Consider the following 23,654-nt stretch of genomic DNA (forward strand, 5'->3'; position numbering starts at 1 on the left):
ATCAAGTTGTCCTGTCTTTCTGGACTGGACCAACGTATATCGTCAATGTATTTGATTGATATCTCATGTCTCCCTAAAATGTATAAACCAAGCTGTGCCTCGACCACCTTGGGCATGTGTTCTCAGGATCTCCTGAGGCTGTGTCATAGGCCATGGTCACTCATATTTGGCTCAGAATAAATCTCCTCAAATATTTTACAGAGTTAGACTCTTGTTGTCGACAGTGTTTATGTATGTATGTGTGTGTTTATGTGTGTGTATGCATGTGTATGTGTATGCATGTGTATGTGTGTGTATGCATGTGTGTATGTATCTGTGTGTGTATATGTGTGTGTTTATGTGTGTATATTCATGTGTATGCATGTGTGTGTATGTGTGTGTATGTGTGTGTATGCATGTGTATGTATCTGTGTGTTTATGTGTGTGTATGCATGTGTATGCATGTGTATGTGTGTGTATGCATGTATGTATCTGTGTGTGTATCTGTGTGTGTTTATGTGTGTGTATTCATGTGTATGCATGTGTATGTGTGTGTATATGCATGTGTGTATGTATCTGTGTGTGTATATGTGTGTGTGTGTTTATGTATGTGTGTATGCATGTGTATGCATGTGTATATGTGTGTGTGTGTGTGTATGTATGCCTTTATGCTTTCTTTTTTCTCTCCTAGGTTCTTGTTTTTTGAGAAAAAAAATTTTTCTTCCCAGTCGACTGATTCTGTTTTCTCCATTTACTTCTGCCTGTCTCTCCTTCCTCTCACCGCCCTCTGCTGCATGAGGGACCTAAAATAATTTCTAACAGCCTGGGATTCCTTAAAGAAAACAGAGAAGGCGCCAGACTCCTTCTGGGGAGAAACTTCTGTTTTTCCTTATGGAATCCTAAGAATGTGAAAAGACAAGTTCCTCTCAGATCTTAAAATGATTGTTTTTGTATTGCGTTATCTGATTTCTTTTCTTTGTTTTTTTTTTTTTTTTTTTTTTACTAAAATAGTTATTACTACAGGGTCCACTCTTGTGTATTTAAGAGAGAGAGTGGTGTCTTTGTAACAAAGTGCACTGTGAAAGCATTACATGGCCTAGTCTCATGATATCTCTCTCCCTTTGGAGACCCAGGATTCAGTGTGGGCTCTGCCCAGAGCTCAGAGGTCCAGTTAAAAGACAGAGACTAAATTTAAAACTACCTATCTAAATAAAATTGGTCTCCTCATAAAATCCTACGGTAGATTCCTGTAATTTTATGTGTGGTTTGTGGCTTGGCATCCATTTTTAATCTCCCTCTAACACATCCAGTCTCTCTCTCCTTCTCTCTGGCTCTCTCTGGCTCTCTCTGGCTCTCTCTCTCTCTTTAGAGATATACATTTCCCTATCTGATTTTCACCCGAGTTGTTCCTTTAGTATGTAAGTTTGGTTGACAATTGCCTAGGGTAATGAAACAGGTTGTCACGAAATTGGAAGTCTAAGCTAGTTGTCCTTTTTAGACCCAGGAGTCAAACCCCTATAATAGTACCAGGACTTAAAAACGATACAGAAAATTACATGGATGTAATAACTTTTATTTAAAATTGTTTTATATCAGCTTTCCTAGGCAAATAAAAACATAAAACAACCTAGACATATTAAGAAAAGCCAGGAGCTTTATAATAGGAGAAAAAAGGGGGTCTTGTGAATTTTATCAGGTCTACTTCTGCCTAATATGTCTATGTATTTATATGTCCTGTATATAATGTCTCACTACAAAAAAATACATAAAAGAGGTCTAATTGGCTTAAAGAAAAAAAATCAAATACTCTATCAGAAAAATAGAAACTTTAAGCCCAAATGGTTTTTCAAGCTCACATGACTTAAGTAAATCTTTAACAAATAAGCGGGTTTCTAAATTATTGGTAAAATAAAATTAGAAATGGTTTCAGCATTGTCAATATACATTATTTATTGTTTATATTTATTCGTCAAAGGGTTTTATATTTATCTCTGCTAGATATAGGTGACAAAATTTGGCATGAGGATTATGAAGCTATAAATCCAGCCCAAAAGAGAATTATCGTTGCATAACTTTTTGATAAATAAGGCATTTAATATTGTTCCTTTAATGAAAACTGTTAAATCCTAAGTTATTGGCAAAAAAAAAAACAAAACCACACATGTATTTAACTTTAAGGTTCTTACTTAAGTAAACATCTGAAATTCACAGCTATAAAAATGATTAACAGGGAAATAACTTTAAATAATGACTATCACAGTTTTCATAAGTAATCTACGTAAACTATTTTTAGAAATAAACTAGGTAAATGTAATGAAATAAATGCTTATAAATAAATGTCATATAATTCAGAATCTAAAGTGATATTAAATTAAATAATAGATACCCATTAAATGTCTGGGTCTTTTCCAATTTTTCCTTAAAAAATTATAGAAAAACATTTTTCTTAAAAAAGTGTTCTTATTATTAAGAGGAAATAGTTTTGTCTAATTCAAAGGTTGTTTATTAAACAAGATAAAAGATAAAAGTAAATAAGAGAGATGTAAAGAAAATTATAAAGGGGTATCTTTGGCAAGAAAGGTTAAAAGAAATGTAATTTTATATGGAAAGAATCCTGTAAAAAATGTTTGTCCTAAAATAAAATGATTGATCGTTTACGAAAGAGAGATGTTTAGGATAAAACAGAAAGTATGTTGTAAATGGTTTGTGTAAATCATAATAAGGTTTATAAAAAGAGAATTTATGAAAAAAACTTTATGTGATCCAGTTGACTATAATTAAAAGGAAATTATTTATAATAGTCTTTCCAGAGTTTGGGTTTTGATATTAAAAATGCACTAATACACTAAAGAATTGGTTAGAACAACATTTTCTTAAGGTGTTGCTTTACTCTTAATAAAGTTACATGAGATTTTAATTTTTTAACCCAAAAGTTCAACTTTTATTGCATCTTGCTATTTTCAGCTTTCTCTCTCCTTTGAGAAGAACTGAGAGAATAATTCTCTCCTTCAACATTTTCTTCAGCTCATATAAATTTTTTCTCTCAGGTCCTAACTGTTGTGGCCTGATGCTAAAAATGTTTGATCATAAAGGTCTAAAGGAAATGTTTTCGTCCAATATAACATTCTGTGCTCCTGGCATTTCTTAATATGTCCAAATTGTTCTGTGTTTTGATTTGCCTAGGAAAGCTGATATAAAAATTTTTTAATGAAGGTTATTACATCCATGTAACTTTCTGTAATGTTTTTAAAGTCCTGGTGCTGTTAAGTTAGAGGGTTTTGACTCCTGGGTCTAAAAAGGACACCGAGTCCTGCGAAATCTTAAACACTGATAGCGGTTAAAGCCTCATCTTCAGACCTAGGAGATGGCATTCAAAATAAGCTGCATTTGTGAGACACGGAGCCAGAAATGAAAACTATTCAACCTCTCTAGGCCCAGGGACTATCATGGAAGAGGTGGGCATATGAGATTGTAAGGGCTGATTTTGAGAGATTAAATTATTTCAGAGTTTCTCTATTAATTAAGCATTAACATCAAGGGCACACTGATGCAAGACCAGCATCTGGGCTCCTGTGTCAGATTAACAAGGTTTTCCTGAAGCATTATCCCACCCTGTAATTAAAAAATTATAAAAGTTTAGAAAATGGTTTATGGAAATTACATCTTAGGGTCAAGATGATTAAAATTTAATAGATTTGTTTATAAGATTTGAGAAACAGGATTTAATTGGCCTCATGCTGTCTTTATTGGAGCTTATTATTTGGGAAATTAAGTCTCCTCTCTCAAAGAATAAGGTTTTTAGGCCGGGTGTGGTGGCTCATGCCTGTAATCCCAGCACTATGGGAAGCTGAGGTGGGTGGATCACTTGAGGTCAGGAGTTCAAGACCAGCCTGGCCAATATGGGGAAACCCTGTCTCTACTAAAAATACAAAAAAATTGGCTGGGTGTGGTGGCAGGCGCCTATAATCCCAGCTACTCGGGAGTCTGAGACACAAGAATTGCTTGAACCTGGGAGGTGGAGGTTGCAAAGAGCCAAGATTGCACCACTACACTCCAGCCTTGGTGACACAGTGAGAGTGTCTCGAAAACAAAAAAGAATAAAGGTTTTTGCCTTTTTTCTGAGATCTCTGAGTTATACTTTTGGCTAAATGAATGACTTATTTTATAATAACCTGTGATCCTATTTTGTGATATCAAGTGTTTTAAACTTTCTGTATTTGACAAACTTTCCAAAATAAAACAGTAAACTCACTAATTTGACCTCATCAATTTTTCAGCATTAGTCCATAAACCATTTTCTAAACTTTTATAATTTTTTTAATTACAGGGTGGGATAATGCTTCAGGAAAACCTTGTTAATCTGACACAGGAGCCCAGATGCTGGTCTTGCATCAGTGTGCCCTTGATGTTAATGCTTAATTAATAGAGAAACTCTGAACTAATTTAATCTCTCAAAATCAGCCCTTACAATCTCATATGCCCACCTCTTCCATGATAGTCCCTGGGCCTAGAGAGGTTGAATAGTTTTCATTTCTGGCTCCGTGTCTCACAAATGCAGCTTATTTTGAATGTCATCTCCTAGGTCTGAAGATGAAGCTTTAACCACTATCAGTGTTTAAGATTTCGCAGGACTCGGTGTCCTTTTTAGACCCAGGAGTCAAAGCCCTCTAACTTAACAGCACCAGGACTTTAAAAACATTACAGAAAGTTACATGGATGTAATAACCTTCATTAAAAAAATTTTATATCAGCTTTCCTAGGCAAATCAAAACACAGAACAATTTGGACATATTAAGAAATGCCAGGAGCACAGAATGTTATATTGGACGAAAACATTTCCTTTAGTTCTCTGAAGTCCAAAAAAGACACATTTGGCTTATTTGGTAAAATAAAATCATACAGGAAGCACTGTCAAACATGAAATGGTGTTTAATCTTCTTCGGATTATATTTATATAAATTAGTTGTTTATATAAATGAGTATGTGTTCCAAAATTGTATGAGATTCCTGTGATTCTGATATGTCTTAGTATATATCCTCAGTAGTAATTATGATTACTATGTAAAACTATTGTATACCACAGAAGTAACCAAATTTCCTTGTCAATCGTGTCTTTATGGCTGTTCTAAGACTTCTGTCATCCACAATTGTTTTAGTTTCATCCTTTTATAGGTGATTTATAATCAGCTGTAGAACTCTGAAGAGTACTCTTAAATACTCTTCTGACAACCCTAATTGTGCCATTGGAATACAGAGAAAAACTTCCTGGGCTGTCATGGAGAGCTGATGTATTCATGAGGATTGTTAATCCAATCTTGAGCACAACAGGAGTTAATTGCATGAACTGAACTAACAGGAGATTGAAATAATCTTTTATGAGTTTTTGTTTAAAACATTTATTGATTCTTTTTGTTTTGTTTTACAGAGTCAAGAAAACTTTCTCTTCTTTTAAGTTGTTTATAGCTTTTAGCAATTTTATTGCTAAAAGTTTATTGCTTTTATCAATTCAGTTAGCTGTTTATAGCTTTTAGCAATTCAGTAAAGTATACTCTCACGAGGAAAATTTAAAACAGAATTTCTTTCTCTTTACCTATTTTTCCAAAACTTGGAAACTATTTGTGAGTATTCTTAATTTATGGCAATGTAGTTATTTGTGTAAGTTCAATAAGTATCTTTTTTCTTTTATAACAGGGTATAATTGAAGACACTGTTAATTTTACCAAGGCTTTAACTGGAATGACATATTTTCAGACTTCTTTGAGAAAATGAGGCTGAACTATAGAGCCAATAAAAGCCCCTTGGAAAAACTGGCTTCATATACCCTGTCCTTTACAGGGTCCTGACCTGTGGAAAGTAAAGAACGTCACTTTCTGAATTCACTCAATTCATACAGGTATCTGCAGGCACAGATAAATCCTTGGCTGGGTGTGAGGCTTTTAAAAAGGTCTAATCTTAGATTCCTTACGGAAAAGCTTCCAGCAAAGCCAACTTTAAAAACAGAGAGCCCATATGGCAAATGATTAGTCTTGCTTCACTTTATGCAAATAATCAAGCCAAGTGTAATAGAACTAAAATTTATTTTACAAATAAATTGGTCCTACTGTGATTTTGTCTTTAATAAAACTGGGGAATTGGAGAGAGAAAAGTCATGTTTCAAAATTAACTATAGTACACCTGTTATTAGATTCTAGCCTTGTCTAATGTTTTCAATTTTTATTATTTTCTACAATTTGGACTGAATTCTAAAACTTCTCCTGGCTACAGTTCTCCAAAATAATGTTTTCAATGTTTTCCCTTCTTTCTTTTTTTTCCCCCTCATTTTTTCTGATGTGAAATCACTGAAAGTTAAGCTGTGCTTTTCTTAAAGCCCTATAAGCTGAACTTAAACTTTGGAAGAAAATAAAAGCAATCTCTTTATATGCATAAATAATTTTCATACCTGCCTACTGATATATGGACTTGAGAGTAATATGGCCTCTATCAGTTTTCCAGGCTTGTTCTTTCTTTTTTGTTTATCTGCTTATTTCCTCCTTTTTTCCTGTTTTCTTTCTCTCTTCCTTCCCCTATATTTTCTTTGTGCAATGTGAGACTTCACAACCTACTAAAAATGAGCTTTCCTAACAATGTGGGACCTATTTGTCTAGAAATAAACCATCCTAGACATGAGAGATCAGACAAAAACTACCACCAGACACTCATTTTCTTCTAAAATGCTTTCTCCAAAAGATCTTAAATAGAAAATGGGGGCAGGCATACATGGTGGTTCATGCCTGTAATCCCAGCACTTTGGGAGGCTGAGACAGGAGGATCACTTGAGCCCAGGAGATCAAGACCAGCCTAGGAAACAGAGTGAGACCCCATCTCTACTTAAATTTTAAAAAATTAGCCCAGCATGGTAACACATGCCTGTAGTCCCAGCTACTAGGAAGGCTGAGGCAGGAGGATCGATTGAGTTTGGAAGGTTGATGCTGCAGAGCAAAAACCCTGTAGGAAGAAAGAAAAGAAAAAAAAAAAAAGAAGAAGAAAAGAAAAGAAAATCAGGGAGAAAAGAAAAGAAAACCAGGGAGAAAGGAAAATAAAAACTCAGGACACCAATTCACTCTGCCATAAGGAAAAAATTAAGCTGAAAGCTGAGTCATGCAAGAAGCTGCCTTTCCTTTTGTTCCTAAGCAGATAGCTACAGATAAAAGGTTCAATATCTCCATAGGCAGCTACTCTCTGCTCACCTTATTTTATGTAAAGTGCCAATTTACTGTGCATGAGACACATCATTGACTATGACCCTACCCGCTCCTTTTCTCTTGTGACATGTGGATTACCATATCCTCCCTCTTTCTCTTACAGCCCACCTTTCCCTCTTTAAATATTGAAACCCTCAAAGTTGTCTTTGGAGAAAGGCACAGACCTCTCGTCTGGGCATGTCTTAACCTTGGAAAAATAAACATCTAAATTGATTAAGACCTGTCTCAGACACTTTTTCGTTCACAGGTACCACTTCACCCACCAGGATGGCCATAATAAAAATAAAAATTTTAAGAAAGGAAAATAAGGCTGAGCATGGTGGCTCAGGCCTATAATCCCAACACTCTGGGAGGCCCAAGTGGGAGGATCACTTGAGCCTAGGAGTTCAAGACCAGCCTGGGCAACATGGTGAGACCCTGTCTCTCCAAAAATACAAAAATTAGCCAGGTGTGGTGGTGTGCACCTGTAGTCCCAGCTACTCAGGAGGCTGAGGTTGGGGGATCACTTGAGCCTGGGAGATGGAGGCTATAATGAGCTGTGATTGCGCCACTTGACTACAACCTAAGCAAGAGAAAGAGACCCTGTCCCCACCACCAATAAAAGGAAGAAAATAAGTGTTAGCAAGGATGTGGAGAAATGAGAACCCTCATACATTGCTGGTGGGAATGTAAAATCGTGCAGCTGCTTTGGAACGCAATCTGCCAGTTCCTCCAAACGTTAAGCATAGACTTACTACAAGACCCAGCAATATACCCCAAAGAATTAAAAACATTTGATCTTATATAAATGTATACACTATTATTTGTAAGCAGTGTCAGAGGCGTTCAAACCAGAGCAACTCCATGTTGAATAGGAGCTGGGTAAAATGAGGCTGTGACCTGCTGGGCTGCAATCCCAGAAAGAAGTTATGCATTTTTTTTTTTTTTTTTTTTCTGAGATGGAGTTTCGCTCTTATTGCCCAGGCTGGAGTGCAATGGCACGGTCTCAGCTCACTACAACCTCCGCCTCCCACGTTCAAGTGATTGTCCTGCCCCAGCCTCCCAAGTAGCTGGGATTATAGGCATGAGCCACCATGCCCAGCAAGTTTCGTATTTTTGGTATAGACAGGATTTCATCATGTTGGTCAGGCTGGTCTCGAACTCCTGATCTCAGGTGATCCACCAGCCTCCACTTCACCAAGTACTGGGATTACAGGTGTGAACCACCATGCTCAGCCAGGGAACTAGGCATTCTTAATCACAGGATGTTTACGATTAAGGGAACAGGTTAATAATGCTTACCCCACAGACCCAAGACTTAACAGATCCAGGACTTAACAGACCCAGGAAATGTTCTGATGTCCCGATATTTTATGAACAAAAGCCTTCTTAGTTTAAGAATACGTTTTGCTTTAAAGATAATAATATAGATTCTTATGGAAGACCGTAGGTAACAATCCTTTGTCACCAGCCCTTGTGGTAGAGCACATCTCTCTCATGATTTTTATCTTCTATATAAACAAGAAGAATTGTACCTAAGGCAGACACATTCCTCCTCTTGCCTTCGGGAACGCCCTGGTCTGTCTATGGTGTGGCCACTCTCGTTCCTTTACCTTCTTAATAAACTTGCTTTCACGTTACTCTGTGGACTCACTCTAAATTATCTCTTGCATGGGATCCAAGAACCCTCTCTTGGGGTCCGGATCAGGACCGCTTTCGGGTAACAGCAGCATTATTCATAATAGCTGAAAAGTGAAAACAACCCAAGTGTTCACCAAGTGACGAATGGATAAACAGAATGTGGTGTATCAATGCCATGGAACGTTACTCAGCCACAAAAAGGAACGAAGTACGGATTCATGCTGCGATGTGGGCGAACCTTAAAAACATTAAGCCCAGTGAAAGAAGCCAGACACGAAAGGCCACATATTGGATTAATCCATTTATATGAACTGTCCAGAATTGAGAAATCAATAGAGACAGAAAATAGATTAGCAGTTGCCCAGGACTGGAGGAGGGAGAAATGGGGAGTGACTGCTAATGGGTATATGGTTTCTTTTAGGGGTGATGAAGATATTCTAGAATTAGATGAGGGTGATGATTGCACAACCTGGTGGATATACTAGAAACCGTTTAATTATATACTTTTTTTTTTTTTTAGATGGGGTCTCGGTCTGTCGCCAAGGCTGGAGTGCAATGGCACGATCTTGGCTCACTGCAACCTTCACCTCCCAGGTTCAAGCAATTCTCTGCCTCAGCCTCCTGAGTAGCTGGGATTACAGGTGCCCACCACCAAGCCTGGCTAATTTTTTGTATTTTTAGTAGAAACGGGGTTTCACCATCTTGGCCAGGCTGGTCTTGAACTCCTGACCTCGTGATCCACCCACGATCTCAGCCTCCCAAAGTACTGGCCTTACAGGTGTGAGCCACTGCACCCGGCCGAATTATACACTTCAGAAGGGTAGCTGGAGTGCAGTGGCATGATCATAGTTCACTATAACCTCAAACGTCTGGACTCACGTAATCCTCCAGCCTCAGCCTCCCGAGTAGCTGGCACTATAGGCACATGCCATCACACCTGACTTTTTTTTTTCTATTGTTTATAGAGACAGGGTCTTGATGTGTTGCCTATGTTGATCTTGGGCTCAAGCACTCCCTGCTTGCCCTCCCATAGTGCTGGGATTACAGGCATGAGCCACTATGCCCAGTCCAAAAGGGTGAACTTAATGGGATATGAATTATATTCCATTAAAGAAAAAAGAAAGCAGGGTGGTGTGAGACAGTGAGGGGGGCCAGTTTACAGAAGGTGGTCAAGGAGGGCCTCCTCAGGAGATGCCATGTGAGCAAAGACCAGAAGGATGTAAAAGGAGTGCTCTGGGAGGGGCAGGGAGGAGAGTGTTACAGGCAGAGGCAACAGCAAGTGCAAAGGCACTGGGGTGGGAGCATGCTCGCTGAGGTTTTCAAGACAGCAGGAGCCAGCACGGCTGGAGTGGAGAATGTGGAGGCGAGAGGTAGGCAATGATGCCGGAGTTGACCTTGGGGACCATGAGGGCCAAGGCCAAGGTGAGAATCTGGCTCCTCTGCCACTGTGGGACAGGGATCCACTGGAGGGTTTGAAGCAGGAGCCAGTAAGTGATGTGACCACACCTTTAAAGGGTCATACCAGAGAAAGACAAGAGGAAGGAAGGAGATGTGTCAGGGAACTACTGTGACCCCCCAGGACAGCAACATGGTGGAAGCAACGGCTATGGTCCCTGGGGAGCCAGACCTGACATCTGAGTCTCCCACTTTCAGCACAGGGGCTTTTGTTCCACACCCAGCAGTTCAGGGAAGCAGCCATTTCTCTTCCTCCTTTCCCCTTCCCTCTCTACCTCCTTCTGCCCCGTCTCCTGCTCCCACTTTCCCTCTACCTGGCTGCCCCCAATATAACCCAAAGGGTGGGACAGGTGGTAGACAGGAACAAATGGCCAGATTTGAGGGCCAAAGCTGGGAAAGATGGGAGCAGAACCAAAGACGAAATGTGAGGGCCTAGGAAGTGCCTCTCCCAACCATTCCCTCCTCTCCTCAGCCCATCCCGGCTTCTCTAGTCAAAGAGGAGACTTGCAAATTTGGGCTCTATCAGTCTAAGGAGGTACAGGGCCTTTCCTTGCCCCTCATTTTCTTGTGAGCCCCTGGGCTAAGGCCACTTCTCCTGAAGCCTCCACGTGTCATGCTGCCCGAGTAGCCTTGGAATAACTGGTTCATGCCAGCCCCCTTCCAGCCCAGGTCAGAGCCTGGCAACCTGGACTCAGGAGCAGTCATTTTTCCATAAGAGGCAAGAGGGCATGGTCATGATGAGCCCGAACTTTAGCACCATACTTCCTGGCTTCAAATCCCAGCCACGCTTCTTGCTGGCTGTGTGACTTAGCTTCTCCATGCCTCTCTTTCCTCATCTATAAAATGGGAGCAACAATGCTACTGACAGCATCAGGCTGTGCCAAGAGTGAGGGGAGTTACAGAGCACCTGACACCTGGTAGCTGCGGGGCAGCTGAGAAGCAGGAGTAGTAAGATTCCTGGGCACCATTTACCTAGTGCCAACTACACATCAGGTGCCATACTTGGCATTTTCCAAACATTTCCTTGCTTGGAAATAATGGCTAACATTTAATGAACCCTGATGGTGTGAGAGACACCACACTGAGGGCTATCCCAGTGACTCAATGAATCCTCCCCTAACCTTATGAGGAAGCAATTATTACTGCCAGGCCCATTTTACAGAGGAGGAAACTGAGGTGCAGAGGGCTAAGTCACCTGCCAGAGGGCCCACCATAGAGGACTTGGGTTTCTAATCCAGGCGGGTCTGGCTGCAGTGCCCCCCCTCTTGATACTACCCTGGCCCCCAGTCACCCTAAGTGGGCATTTTGCAGAGAGATTTCAGAGACCTACTCAAATGCAGGCCCTGAAATTTTCTCCTAAATCATCTTTGCAGGTAGGAGCGGGCTTCCTTTCCCTGCCTTTCTCCTGGCTGCGGCCGGAGCTCCCCAGTGAGCCAGGTGTTATTCCTGGCAGCTTTCCTCTTTCCCCAGAAAAGTCCCAAGGAGGCGTGGACAAAGGCAGGAAGCCCGGAGCCCAGGCGCCTGACCCCTGATGCTGGCTCTTCCAGCCTCGGGCCCTCAATCCAACTCAGGCTGTGGCCACATTCCAGGGTGACTCAGCCTGTGGCCAGCGGGGGCGAAGGAGGCTGTTTTGGGGCCTGTGGGCTCTAGCCTCACCCACAGACACTTTCACTTTTTTAAAAAGGCACTGCCAGGCCCTGGCTGGCAGGGCGGTGGGCCCTGACCTTTCCGTCCCCGGCTCCTGCCCACATAGCCGGTTTCCTGCCCACCCTGGGTCAGATCCCAAGGCATCTTTTCTGACTCCCCACTGGAGCCCCATCATGTGGGTTCCTCAAAAAACTGCCCATTCCTCACTCACTGACCCCACGGCCACCCCTACCACCTGCCCTGGATCTGTCTCCCACGTGACCCTTTGTGAATCAGGGAGAGGAGTCAAGGATGGGATGTCACCCGCCTCCGTGCTCCCTGAGGTATCGCATCTTCACTAGATGGAAGAGCCATGAAGGGAGGACGTGTTGTTTACTCCAGCACTCACAACAGTGCCTGGTCTGAATGAATCATGTATGCAGTCAGTGTTCAATGGGCAGCACCTGCCTCCCAGAGTTGCTGAGAGGGTTAAGAGAGCCAATGCAGGTTAAACGCCTGACACAGAGTCCATCTTCTAGATTGTCTGGAGCAGAGGCTGGCATGGTTCATCTGCGCAATGTTGGGTAGACTGCCCAACCTCTCTGTTCAATCATTTCAACTTAATTCAGGGCCTTAAGCTCTGGGAGGATTTGATGGGGAACAAAAGGATTGCTCCAGCTCAGCTGTTAAACAAAATTCTGTTTAACCCGCTTAACCCATTCTTCCCCCAGGGCTCACCCACAGGCCTCCAGGGTTTTCAGTCTGCCATTAACATGGTTTCCCAGATGCTCTTCCATACCTGCCCCACACTGCTACCACTGTGCAGAAAAAGCACATGGCCTAGCCCGAGTTTTTATTTTCCGGCTTTTGAAATAGATACAGATTCACAGAATTATTTCTCAGCATAGGAAACAACAGCAGAGGAAGTAGAGTGGTAACTAGAGTAGCTGCATGTTGGAGAGGCAACAGGGAGTAGTGGAGACTGTGGCAAGGTTTAGAGAGGGTGCTACCACTGAGTCCCAGGAAAGTATTGCTAGATCTTCCCATTTTTCACAAGAAGTTGGAAATCTAGATTTTTGTGTATGGAATCCCCGCGTTTTCTCCTCTTGTCCCACACAGCACAAACCTAGCCCAGGGCTGAATCCAGTCATGGACCACCTCTGGTCAGTGCATGTTAGAATGAGACAGATTTATTTGTGCCTATAAATTCTGCATCTTGCAAGGGCCCAGACCAGCCACTGGGCCACAGGGACCCTCACTTGATGCCACTATGCCTTCTGGACCCCCAGAAAAGGAGCCTCCCAACCAAGAGATCCCTCTCAATGCTCCTCGTGGTGGTCACACAAGCCCAAAGAAAGAGATGCAGTAGCCTGGTGACATGGCTGGGGCTTGAGAGACCACCTCCATGAGCCACCTCAAAGTACAGATAAACTGAGGCCTGGGAAGCAAGAAGAATGTTTCTGATACTCACAAAGCAAATCAATTAGCCTCAATGGACCCACAAGCCATACTCCTAACTCTCAGCTCACCACCCTCATGTTCACTGAATGGGGCTTGAAAATTCTCGCTGTAATTGCAGAAATTTGAATTTAAACTGGGAACTAGATGATATTAAGAATTATCTTTTTATATTCTCAGGCAAGAAAATACAATTGTAGTTGTCATTTTTTATGCATTCTGAAATATTCAAGGGTGGAATATCATGACATCTAATTTTTATTATTATTTTTTTTGAGATGGAGTCTTGCTCTGCTGCCCAGGCTGGAGTTCAGTGGCACGATCTCGGCTCACTGCAAGCTCTGCCTCCTGGGTTCACGTCATTCTCCCACCTCAGCCTCCCGAGTAGCTGGCACTATAGGCTCCTGCCACCGCGCCTGGCTGATTTTTTGTATTTTTAGTAGAGATGGGGTTTCACCATGTTAGCCAGGGTGGTCTTGATCTCCTGACTTTGTGATTGACCCACCTTGGCCTCCCAAAGCACTGGAATTACAGGCCTGAGCCACTGCGCCTGGCCTACATCTAATATTTTTTAAACAATGTTAATGACTGTCAAATCAAGGTATCAGTACATGGCGGTTCTTACCGTATTCTTTTTCTTTTTCTGTATAGTTGAAATGTTTCCTAATTTAAAAGTTTTAAATTAAATTCTAGAGGTACAGATGGAGTTGCTCACTCCCAGAAGCAGTGGTTTCTTGCTGGGATGAGCATGAATGTTGGAGGGGCCTAGATGTGGAATACAATTTTTGTATGACCTTGGGAAAGTCACTTCATCTTTTTAAACCTCAGTTGTATGATAAAGGTGGTGGAAATTACCTCAAGCCTTGGTCAGGATAAAGAAATGAGACAAGGGAGCTGCAGAGCCTTGCTTATTTCAACCCAAACTGGATCACCATTCACAAGGCATCAGGGTCACCCACTTCACTTGTTCCACTTGTTTGTCCTTCTTTAAGAATCTTTTGCTTGTAGTTGCATCTCTTAGTATCTTAAGGTCACACAGTTCTAAGACATTTAAGTGTTCAGATTACCAGTATAAAGTGTGGGAAGAATGAGAATTCATTCTTCCTGTGAATTAAAAATTCTTGCAAAGCCAGGCGCGATGGCTCACACCTGTAATTCTAGCACTTTGGGAGGCTGCGGTGGGAGGATCACTTGAGCTGCATTTGAGACCATCCCGGACAACATAGCAAGATACCATCTCTACAAAATATTAAAAATTAACTGGGCATGATGGCACACACCTGTAGTCCCAGCTACTGAGGAGGCTAAGATGAGAGGATCACCCGAGCCCAGGAGTTCAAGGCTCCAGTAAGCTATAATTGTACACTGCACTCCAGCCTGGGCGACAGTGTGAGATCCTATCTCTAAAAATAAAAGCTAAAAATTCTTATAGCCCAGAGTTTTAATCCAGACAGATCTTGAGCAAGTTGCTTAGCCTTTCTGAGCCTGTTTCCTCCTCTGTCAAATGGAGATAACCAGAGCGTCCCTAGCTAAGCTGGAAGGAGAAAGTGAGATTAGGGATCTAAACTGGGGTCCGCAGGGTCCATGCACCTGCCTTCAAGCTGCCAGTGACCCTCATTCCCACACTTCTCCCCACTACCCACTATTGACCCTTCCAAAGTGCCCACAGATATAAAAATCAAAGGCTCAGCAGGGCACAGTGGCTCACGCCTGTAATCCCAGCACCTTGGGAGGCCAAGGCGGGCTGATCACCTGAGGTCAGGAGTTCAAGACCAGCCTGGCTAACATGGCAAAACCCCATTTCTACTAAAAATACAAAAAAAATTAGCCGGGCATGGTGGCACGTGCCTGTAATCCCAGCTACTCGGGAGGCTGAGGCAGGAGAATCACTTGAACCCGGGAGGCAGAAGTTGCAGTGGGCCGAGATCACACCATTGCACTCCAGCTTGGGCGACAACAGCAAAACTCCATCTCAAAAATAAATAAATAAATAAATAAATAAATAATAATAATAAATAAATAATAAATAACAATTTTAAAAAACCAAAGGCTCATCCCCAAAGATAAATTTGCTCTTCAGATTGATAGTCAGCAAGAACTAGCCAAAATAATTTAAACTGGCATTTCTTCTAACCCAGCAACCCAACTGTTAGCTACTATGATCATCATCTCCATTTTAAAGATTGGGAAATGGAGGCAGAGAACAGTTACTCAACTTGACCACATTTCCACAGGCTGAGAATTTTCACAGGTCAAGAATGCCGGGCTGGACACGGTATAGCTCACGCCTGTAATCCCAGCACTTTGGGAGGCTGAGGCAGGCGAATCACTTGAGGTCAGGAGTTCAAGACCAGCCTGGCCAACGTGGCAAAACCCCTCTCTACTAATAATACGAAAATTAGCCAGGCATGGTGGTGTGCGCCTGTAATCCCAGCTACTCCAGAGGCTGAGGCAGGAGGATCGATTGAGCCTAGGAAGCAGAAGTTGCAGTGAGTGGAGGTCATGCCACTGTACTCCAGCCTGAGTGAGAACACAGCACACTGAAGTAGTAGAAACACTGGAAACAACCTAAGAGTCCATCAAAGGGACAAAAGAAGGCCAGACACCGTGGCGCACGCCTGTAATCCCAGAACTTTGGGAGAGCCAAGGCAGGCGGATCACCTGAGGTCAGGAGTTCAAGACCAGCCTGGCCAACATGGAGAAACCCTGTCTCTACTAAAAATACAAAAATTAGCTGGGCATGGTGGCACATGCCTGTAATCCCAGCTACTGGGGAGGCTGAGGCAGGAGAATCGCTTGAACCTGGGAGGCAGAGGTTGCAGTGAGCCGAGATTATGCCACTGCACTCCAGCCTGGGCAACAAGAGCAAAGCTCCATCTCAAAAGAAAAAAAGAGCCCACAACTTATTCACATGATGGAAGACATTCTCACAGAAAGAATCAAAAGAATGGATTCGATCTCCATGTAGCAAAAAGATCTGCTTGTAGCAAAAAGAACAGATGTCAAAACTAAAATCTGGAGTGAAAAGAGCAAGCATAATGTCTGCAAACATTTCTATACAGTGTATTGAGAAAGCCTGACAATTAGGAAAAATAATTCATTTCTTCACTGAGACATTTATTCACTGTCTTTTTGTCTTCTTTTTTAAGGCAAATGATTGACTACATAGTTGTAAAGATGTCTGGAGGTTGAAGAAAAATACAGTGAGCTTATTGTTTGAATATTTAACTAACATATTGTTTAAAAATCAAAAAGTTCCCAAGGTTTCCGGAATTTTCAGACACGAATGTAAACTAACTCTCTCTTACGTGGCTCTGTATTAGCTACAAGCTCATGTCTGTGTATGTAAGAGTAATTTTTAAAACATCCGGGAGACTGAGGAGGTATGAAGACTAAAGTCAATGTGATAACTTGGGGCCGGATCCTGGAACAAAAGAGGACGATAATGGGAAAGGTGATAAATCTCGTAAAGTTTGAAGTTTAGTTAAGAGTAATGGACCAGTGTTGGTTTTTAGTTGCGACAAATGTCCCATAACAATGTAAGATGTTAACAATAGAGCAAACCGGGTGAGAGAAATATAGGAACTTTTTGCACGATCTTTGCAACTTTCTGTAAATCCCAAACTAGTGTAAAAGAAAAAGTATATATTTTTTAAATATGGAAGGTTCTACCCAGACTGAGCATCAGGAGAGGCCCAGAGAGGGAGAGAGGACTGGACTTCAGGGGCTGGGGGAGGGTTAAGGGGCTTCGGTCTTATCTATAATAGGATAAATATCTGTTTTAAGTCAAATATATTCAGCTATACCTTGTGCAATTCAAGTTAATTTAAAAAATATTTTATAAAAAGGAGAACTACAGCTATCTCCTTGATTCGAGGCTGTCTTTACTTTTTTTCCTAAATCACAGATGCTCAATGGAGCTGGGAAACGTTTGGGACCAGGAGGCTGTGACATCTGGCCCTGGCTCCGTTCTGTCCAGGCTGTGGGACCTCAGGGGAAGGTAGAGCCCTTCACAGGCCTCAGTTTCTCCCTGGCAAATGAAATTACTAAGCCCACCGACCCCCCTCTTCCAGACAGGGAATCCGGGGAGGGTGATTCCAGGGCATGATCAGGACATCCCCCAGGGCTCTGCACTCCGCTGGCTCAACACTCCCATCTGTGTAATGGGTTGAGGAGCGAGGCCACCCCTACAGGACTGCGGAAAGCAAGGCAGGGTTTGACAGCGCGTGGGTGGGTGCCGGGTGCAGGCGGAGGCTGAAGAGTGGAGAGTGCTTCTTCCACCCGGGCCACGCCGAGGCTGTCCCCGCACCGCTCCCCGCCCACAAACCCTAGGTCCTCACCTGAAATCCCCTCCCAGGTCCCTGCCGTCGCGCTGAGGGCCAGACCCGGACTTGTCGAGGTGGGTGATTCGCCCCGGGGGACCTACCGGACCCCGGACCTTCCCAACTTACACCTTCTTGGCAGGGGCCGCACTGCCTGGCCCCATCCCCCGGGTGCGGGGCCCCGGGACTCCCACCTCCAAGGGTCTCGCCCTGCCCGGGATACTGGAGTGGGACTCGGGCCGGGCTGGCGGCGGGCTCCGAGACCCCTGGGCTGCAGCCCGGGCGGGAGCCGCCCCCTTTGTCTGACGGGGCCGAGCGGAGCAGAACACTCACCGCGTGCGGCGGCGGCTCAGTAGCAGCAGCAGCAACAGAGCGGCCAGGAGGCCGAGCAGCGCGGCCCAAGTCATCGCGGGGCTGGCAGGGCTGGCGGGGCTGGCAAGGCTGGCAGGGCTGGCGGGGCTGACGGCCTGGCCCACTCCCAGGTAAAGTTCCCCGCCCCCACCCGCCGCGCCCCTCCCACTCCGCCCACCCCGGCCCGCTTTGGGGCGGGATGGTGGTGCGGGGCGGGAGGATGGGGCCCTCCGAGGTCCGCAGGGGTCGGCCCAGGGCGCTCTGGGAGAACCCCTCTCCCCGCAACTCAGGCCGGGATGGAAAATGTGGGAGGGAGGGAAGGGGAAAAGGAGGAGGAGGGGGGCGGAGGCGATGTGGTGGGCTGGGGAGTGACCAAGGGGAAAGGAGATTGATGGGGGACAGAGGGGGATGTGGTGGACTGGGGGGTGATGGAAGGGAGGGGAGAGAAAGAGGATGTACAGGAAGGAAGAAATTATATGTGGAGAGGGAAGAAGGATGGGGAAGATGAGAGAGGACTTTTGGGGAAGGGAAGGCGAGGGAATCTGGAAAGAGGGAGGGGCGATGGGGAAATAGTGAAGGAGTGTGGGGAGGAGGGGGCAGAGTGGGAGGAGAAAATGTGGTGGGAGGGGACGAACATGGAGGAGGAGTGTAAGGGGGTCAGGAGGAGCTTTCCCACCACATTCCACAGTCCACCTAGACAGAGGGCATCCCCCCAAGGCTCCTCCTCACGCCAACCCCCACCCCAGGCGTGCTAGAGATCTGGAGTTTTCCATTGTGTGGTCTGGGCTGGGAGGGTTGGGTGGATTATATCGCACCCTATAGTATCTTCAGTAAGTACTGGGCGGGGGATACAAGGGTGCCTCAGGGAGTCCCCTCATCCTCACCTGCTTTGGGGACAGATAGTGCCCATGAAGTATGCACCCTCTACCTGGTGCATGTTAGGGCCTCCGGATGTGGTGGCCATTGTCGCCGCTACCTGGTGCTTGGGGTGCCAGCCCCCTGTGCCCGCGGCTCTGCAAGGTACCACCCCGGGGTGCTGATGAGAACTGGGGCTCCAGGCTAGAATGCCTGGGGGTCAATCCAGCCTTGCTCCACGCTCCTGCCCCACCATCCCCATTCCCACCCTGGGAAGCCTTAGGCAGGTAGCTCAACCTCTCTGAGCCCACCTGGTTATCTGAAAGCAGAGAGGGCAGAGTTGTGCTTACCTCTGGGGTTATTGTGAGGAAGTGATGAGAGCTTGACAATAAAAGGAATCGCAATCTGTTGAGTGCTTGGCACACGTAAGTTTTATGAAACCATGGGCTGAACCTGGAACTCAGACCCAGGAGGTCTGGTTCTAGTCCTGTATCTGCCCATTCAGTGCCGGGTGAGCTTAGGCATGTTTCATTCCACCTTCCCAGCAGAGCTCTGGAGAAGCTGTTGCTCTCCCTGGTCTCCTGGCTTCCATCCTTATCAGTCAGAGTCCTGATAAGGCCCTTCAAGAACCAGCATGATCCACCCCTCTCACCTTTACCTCCCTGACCCATGTCCCCGACTCTCTCCCTCACCCACTCTGCTCCAGCCACACTGATCTCCCCATCTTTCCCTAGAGGTCCCACTACAGGGCCTTTGCATGTGCTGTTCCCTCTGCTCGGAGCATTCTTCACACAGCCCGCTCTTTCCACCACGTCCCCAGTCCCTCTGTGTCTGCTCAGCTGTCACTGCAGAGAAGCCGTCTTTGGCCACCTGCTCTAAAGCAGTCATCCCCACCACACTATAGTGCCATAACCTGTTACTAGCTTTTGTCTGTTTGTTTTTTTCGTATTTTTTTTTTTTTTGGCAGTACTTCACATGTCCTGCTATCATATTCAAGATTCATTTATTTGCCTGCTTAATGTCGGCTGTCAAGGCAGCTGGATGACCCCCTTGTGGCCTCAGCAGATTCAGAACAGCAAGAGGCAAAAGGAGTTTCCTGAACCTCTTATTTATTTTTCCAGCTTATCTGCCAGAGAAGCCAAAAATCCCAAAAAGGCTGCAGAATGGGCGCAGAGGATTTTCTCCAAATTTGGGGAGCTCCATAGGGCTGTCTGCTAGCAGTGGGGTTCCCAGCCGGGCTTGGCCAATCCTTAGCTTTGTGACCCCAGGCAGACTGCTCCACCTGCCCAAGTTGGGGTTCCTCGTTGACAGAATAGGGAAAAGAGAACCTCATGGAGTTGAGGTCAAGAACAGATGACCTAGTCCACAGGACACACCTATGTGAGTGCCTGTCACACCAGGAGCATCAGGGAAAGTTAACCACCATTAATGCTTAGACCGGTCCCGCTCCTCTCCATTATCTGTGATCAGGCTTGGTCTCAATTTTCTCATCTGAAAAATGGGAGGAACAGTTCTTTCCTCATGGGGCTGCTGTGATAACTGAATTAAATGAAAAGAGAATGAAATCACCCAGCACAGGGTCCGGTTTACAATAGGTGCTGAATAAATACTAGCTCTTCTACTCCTCGCACCTGGCTTCAGTGCAGACCAATATCAATTCAGTACAAATTTCTCTCCCAGATACTCTCTTCCTTTCTCGAGCCATAGACAAAATCCTCCCAGGGAAGGAGAGGCAGCGGCTCACACACCAAAGGAAGATGAATGTGGGCCTCTGGTTCTCCCTGGATTTGTTCAGGAGTCGGCATGTATTTAGGAAGGTGGCCAGGCCCCCTTCCCAGAGAATGACCCGCTGTGGATCTGAGCCGGTCCGGGAAATCCACCTTTGCTAGTGATTTGTCCTGAGGTGGGCACCTTCCAGATATCTGTTGGAGGCTTCTAGAAAAATGTGTTTCCTTCATATTTGCCTTCTCTTCTGCTTTGGGGGCCATTGTGTGGGAAGGTGATTGGCTGGGGAGTTGAGGGGGGCTGTAGTGTTATGAGGGAAGGCCAAGAAAACTGCAGAGCCTCGAACTAGAGCTGCAGAATCACCATCCCTGGAACCACCCCCCGTCGATTTCTCATTTAATGAGCTAACCACATGTCTGTGCTAAGACACCATGAGTCAGATTTTTCTAATACTTGCAGCCGAAGACATTCCCAGCTGAGACGCCTTCTAGGTATGGCTGAGGGGAGGACCAAATGAGGTGATAATGCATCCAGAGCACCTCTGCAGGACTGGCCCATGCCAGAATTCAAAAATGTTGCTTTGTCTTATTATTTTTACTTTTCTTACTGTGTAGGTTTTCTGTGTTTATCAGGCTAATAGGACATCCAACCCTCTGGCTGTGGCATCTTGGAGGAACAGGCAGGCCTTGAAAAATAGCAGAAATTCCAAATTCCCCTGCCCCGGGAGAATGGAAAGGACCCTGCTGAGGACAGAGCTGATATGGCCTCAGAATGATGATGAGAGAAGATCATCCCAAGGAAGATCACCCCTCTAGCCCATGGCGAAAGGGCTGGAATACACAAGGACTTGAAAAGCAAGTTTTGCTTTTCATCTAAACCTAAGCAAGTTGCTTAATATGTGAGCCTCAACTACTTTACTTGTGCAATGGGCATGTTGCTGGTAGTGGTGATAGCAGGGAGCTACCCGCATGGCTTCCAACTCTGGCATGTAAGCATTCCTCTGGGGAAGGGAAGCTCATGTGTCAGCTGGACCCCCGGGGAAAATTTATTCTCCCAGGGTCGAACATTCAGACATTTCCCTGTAGAAGCCTCCGCGTGTTCAGATGTTCACTGTCCAGTAGAAACAAGACATCTAGGCAACTCTCCCATCTCACCAAGCCTCTGTTCCCTTCCCTGGCCACTGTGGGGTTGTAAGAGTAATGTCAAGACCCAACCCAATTAGAACACAGGGAATTTTGCCTGGGAAAGGGGGCCCTTCTACCCTGCACCACTGCTTTCTCTCTTCCAAGGATCAGCTCTGATTCATGTCTGCATCCTAAAGGCTACAAATAAACTGTGTCGGGAAAGGAAAATATTATGCGTATTGCCTTCCTAAAGGCTAAAAACCAGTCCCTACAGAGAGGGGCAGTTTTAAAATTTTTTATGTAACATTAGCTCTAACTTTAGTTGGTAACTTATGCCATTTGAAACACTTTTTCATAATAATTTATTTATTCCCCCCAAAGAACCTATAAAATACATAGTATTATTATTCTGAATTCACAGATGGTGAAATCGAGGTCCAGAAAGAGTCAGTTCACCCAAGGTCCCATAGTACTTCCTCTGATAAGCTAGAGCACAGGAATTTGGTGTCTTCTTAGGACAAACTAACTCACTCCCTGGTGCTGCAAACACAGCCTGGGCCTTCCCACCTCCACACCTTTGCTCATACTGTTTACCTGCCTGGAAGCCCTCTTTTTCTCTACCTTTTGGTTTTTCCAACTCTGTTATAAGCAGGTCCTCCAGGAGAGCCAAGATGAGAAGAGTTACACTAAAGGCTTATTGAGGGAGTGCCAGGGAGTAAAATGAAGAGGGAGCCAGAGGGGGCTGGAAGAAAAGGACAGAAAGAAGGAGGACAAATGGAAGGGAGGGACAGAGGAAAGAAGGGACCGTGGGCTGCAGTGCACTCTTAGAAAGATCAAGGCTGGCCGGGCACAGTGGCTCATGTCTGTAATCCCAGCACTTTGGGAGGCTGAGGTGGGTGGATCACTTCAGGTCAGAAGTTCAAGACCAGCCTGGCCAACATGATGAAAACCCTGTCTCTATTAAAAATACAAAAAATTAGCCAGGCATGGTGGCCGACACCTATAATCCAAGCAACTCGGGAGGCTGAGGCAGGAGAATTGCTTGAACCCAGGAGGCAGAGGTTGCAGGGTGCCGAGACCGCACCACTGCACTACACAGTGGGTGAAAGAGCGACTCTGTCTCAAAAAAAAAAAGAAAAAAAAAGGAAAGGAAAAAAAGAAAGAAAGAAAGTTCAAGGCTAACAGGTTGTCCTTAAGCCTCATGAGGAGCCTTATGTCTCCCAAAAACAAGCCTGCTTCCCCCAGTGATTGGCTAGGAGCAAACCCTGGGAAGCAAGGCATATCTGTCAATCAGGCTCCCCCAAGGGAGGTCCGAGAGGTGTGTTTTCATGGCTGCTGCAGCCACGAAAGAAAGCACAGCTGGCATCTAAAATTGGAACAATGCACGAATAAATTCTTCCACTTATAGAAGCTAAGTGAGGTTGAGAGGTGGAGGGGAAGGAAAGACCCAAACTGCAACGTTTCTGGTGTTTTTGTGCTGCTAAAGAGAGACTGGTAAACTCAAGTCTTCGAGCAAGTATTGCAAAGGAATGAAGTGAGCCAGAAATATCAGGACGGCAACAGGGAGGGATGGGAACAGTAGAAAACTAGAGAGGACTACCCCATCCAAAAGAAAGCAGCTTCTATCAGTTCCAGCCAACTAAAGCCATGCAGAAATACATGCCCAGTATGGCCAGGTCTCCAGACTCAAGAGAAGCCAGAAATAATGGCTCTGATTATTTTAAAACACCGCATAGACCAACAGCACACACCTGCCCACTGATTTTTCGCCGTGCAGTCTAGTTGTGCCAAGGGCCAGTGGTTTAAACATTTGGGGTATGCAAAATAGGTTTGGAGTTGGGATGTTGAACAAAATTGTTCTGTAGAATTAGGGAAGGACAATAGAGTTTTAGGGGGCA

At 44.8% G+C, this 23,654-nt stretch overlaps 1 protein-coding gene across 1 annotated transcript in view; it reads right to left on the reverse strand.

Moving 5' to 3' along the window:
• Positions 1-18,560, reverse strand: part of PTGIS (prostaglandin I2 synthase) — a 75,320-nt gene extending 56,760 nt beyond the window's left edge. Inside the window, exon 1 of the mRNA XM_010383851.2 lies at positions 18,035-18,560. Coding sequence (XP_010382153.2) covers positions 18,035-18,108 — 74 coding nt within the window. The 5' untranslated portion in view covers positions 18,109-18,560. The remainder of the gene's footprint in view (positions 1-18,034) is intronic.
• Between the last annotated feature and the right edge of the window lie 5,094 nt (positions 18,561-23,654).

The sequence above is a fragment of the Rhinopithecus roxellana genome, chromosome 13, assembly GCF_007565055.1.
Source record: "Rhinopithecus roxellana isolate Shanxi Qingling chromosome 13, ASM756505v1, whole genome shotgun sequence".
Lineage (NCBI taxonomy): Eukaryota > Metazoa > Chordata > Mammalia > Primates > Cercopithecidae > Rhinopithecus > Rhinopithecus roxellana.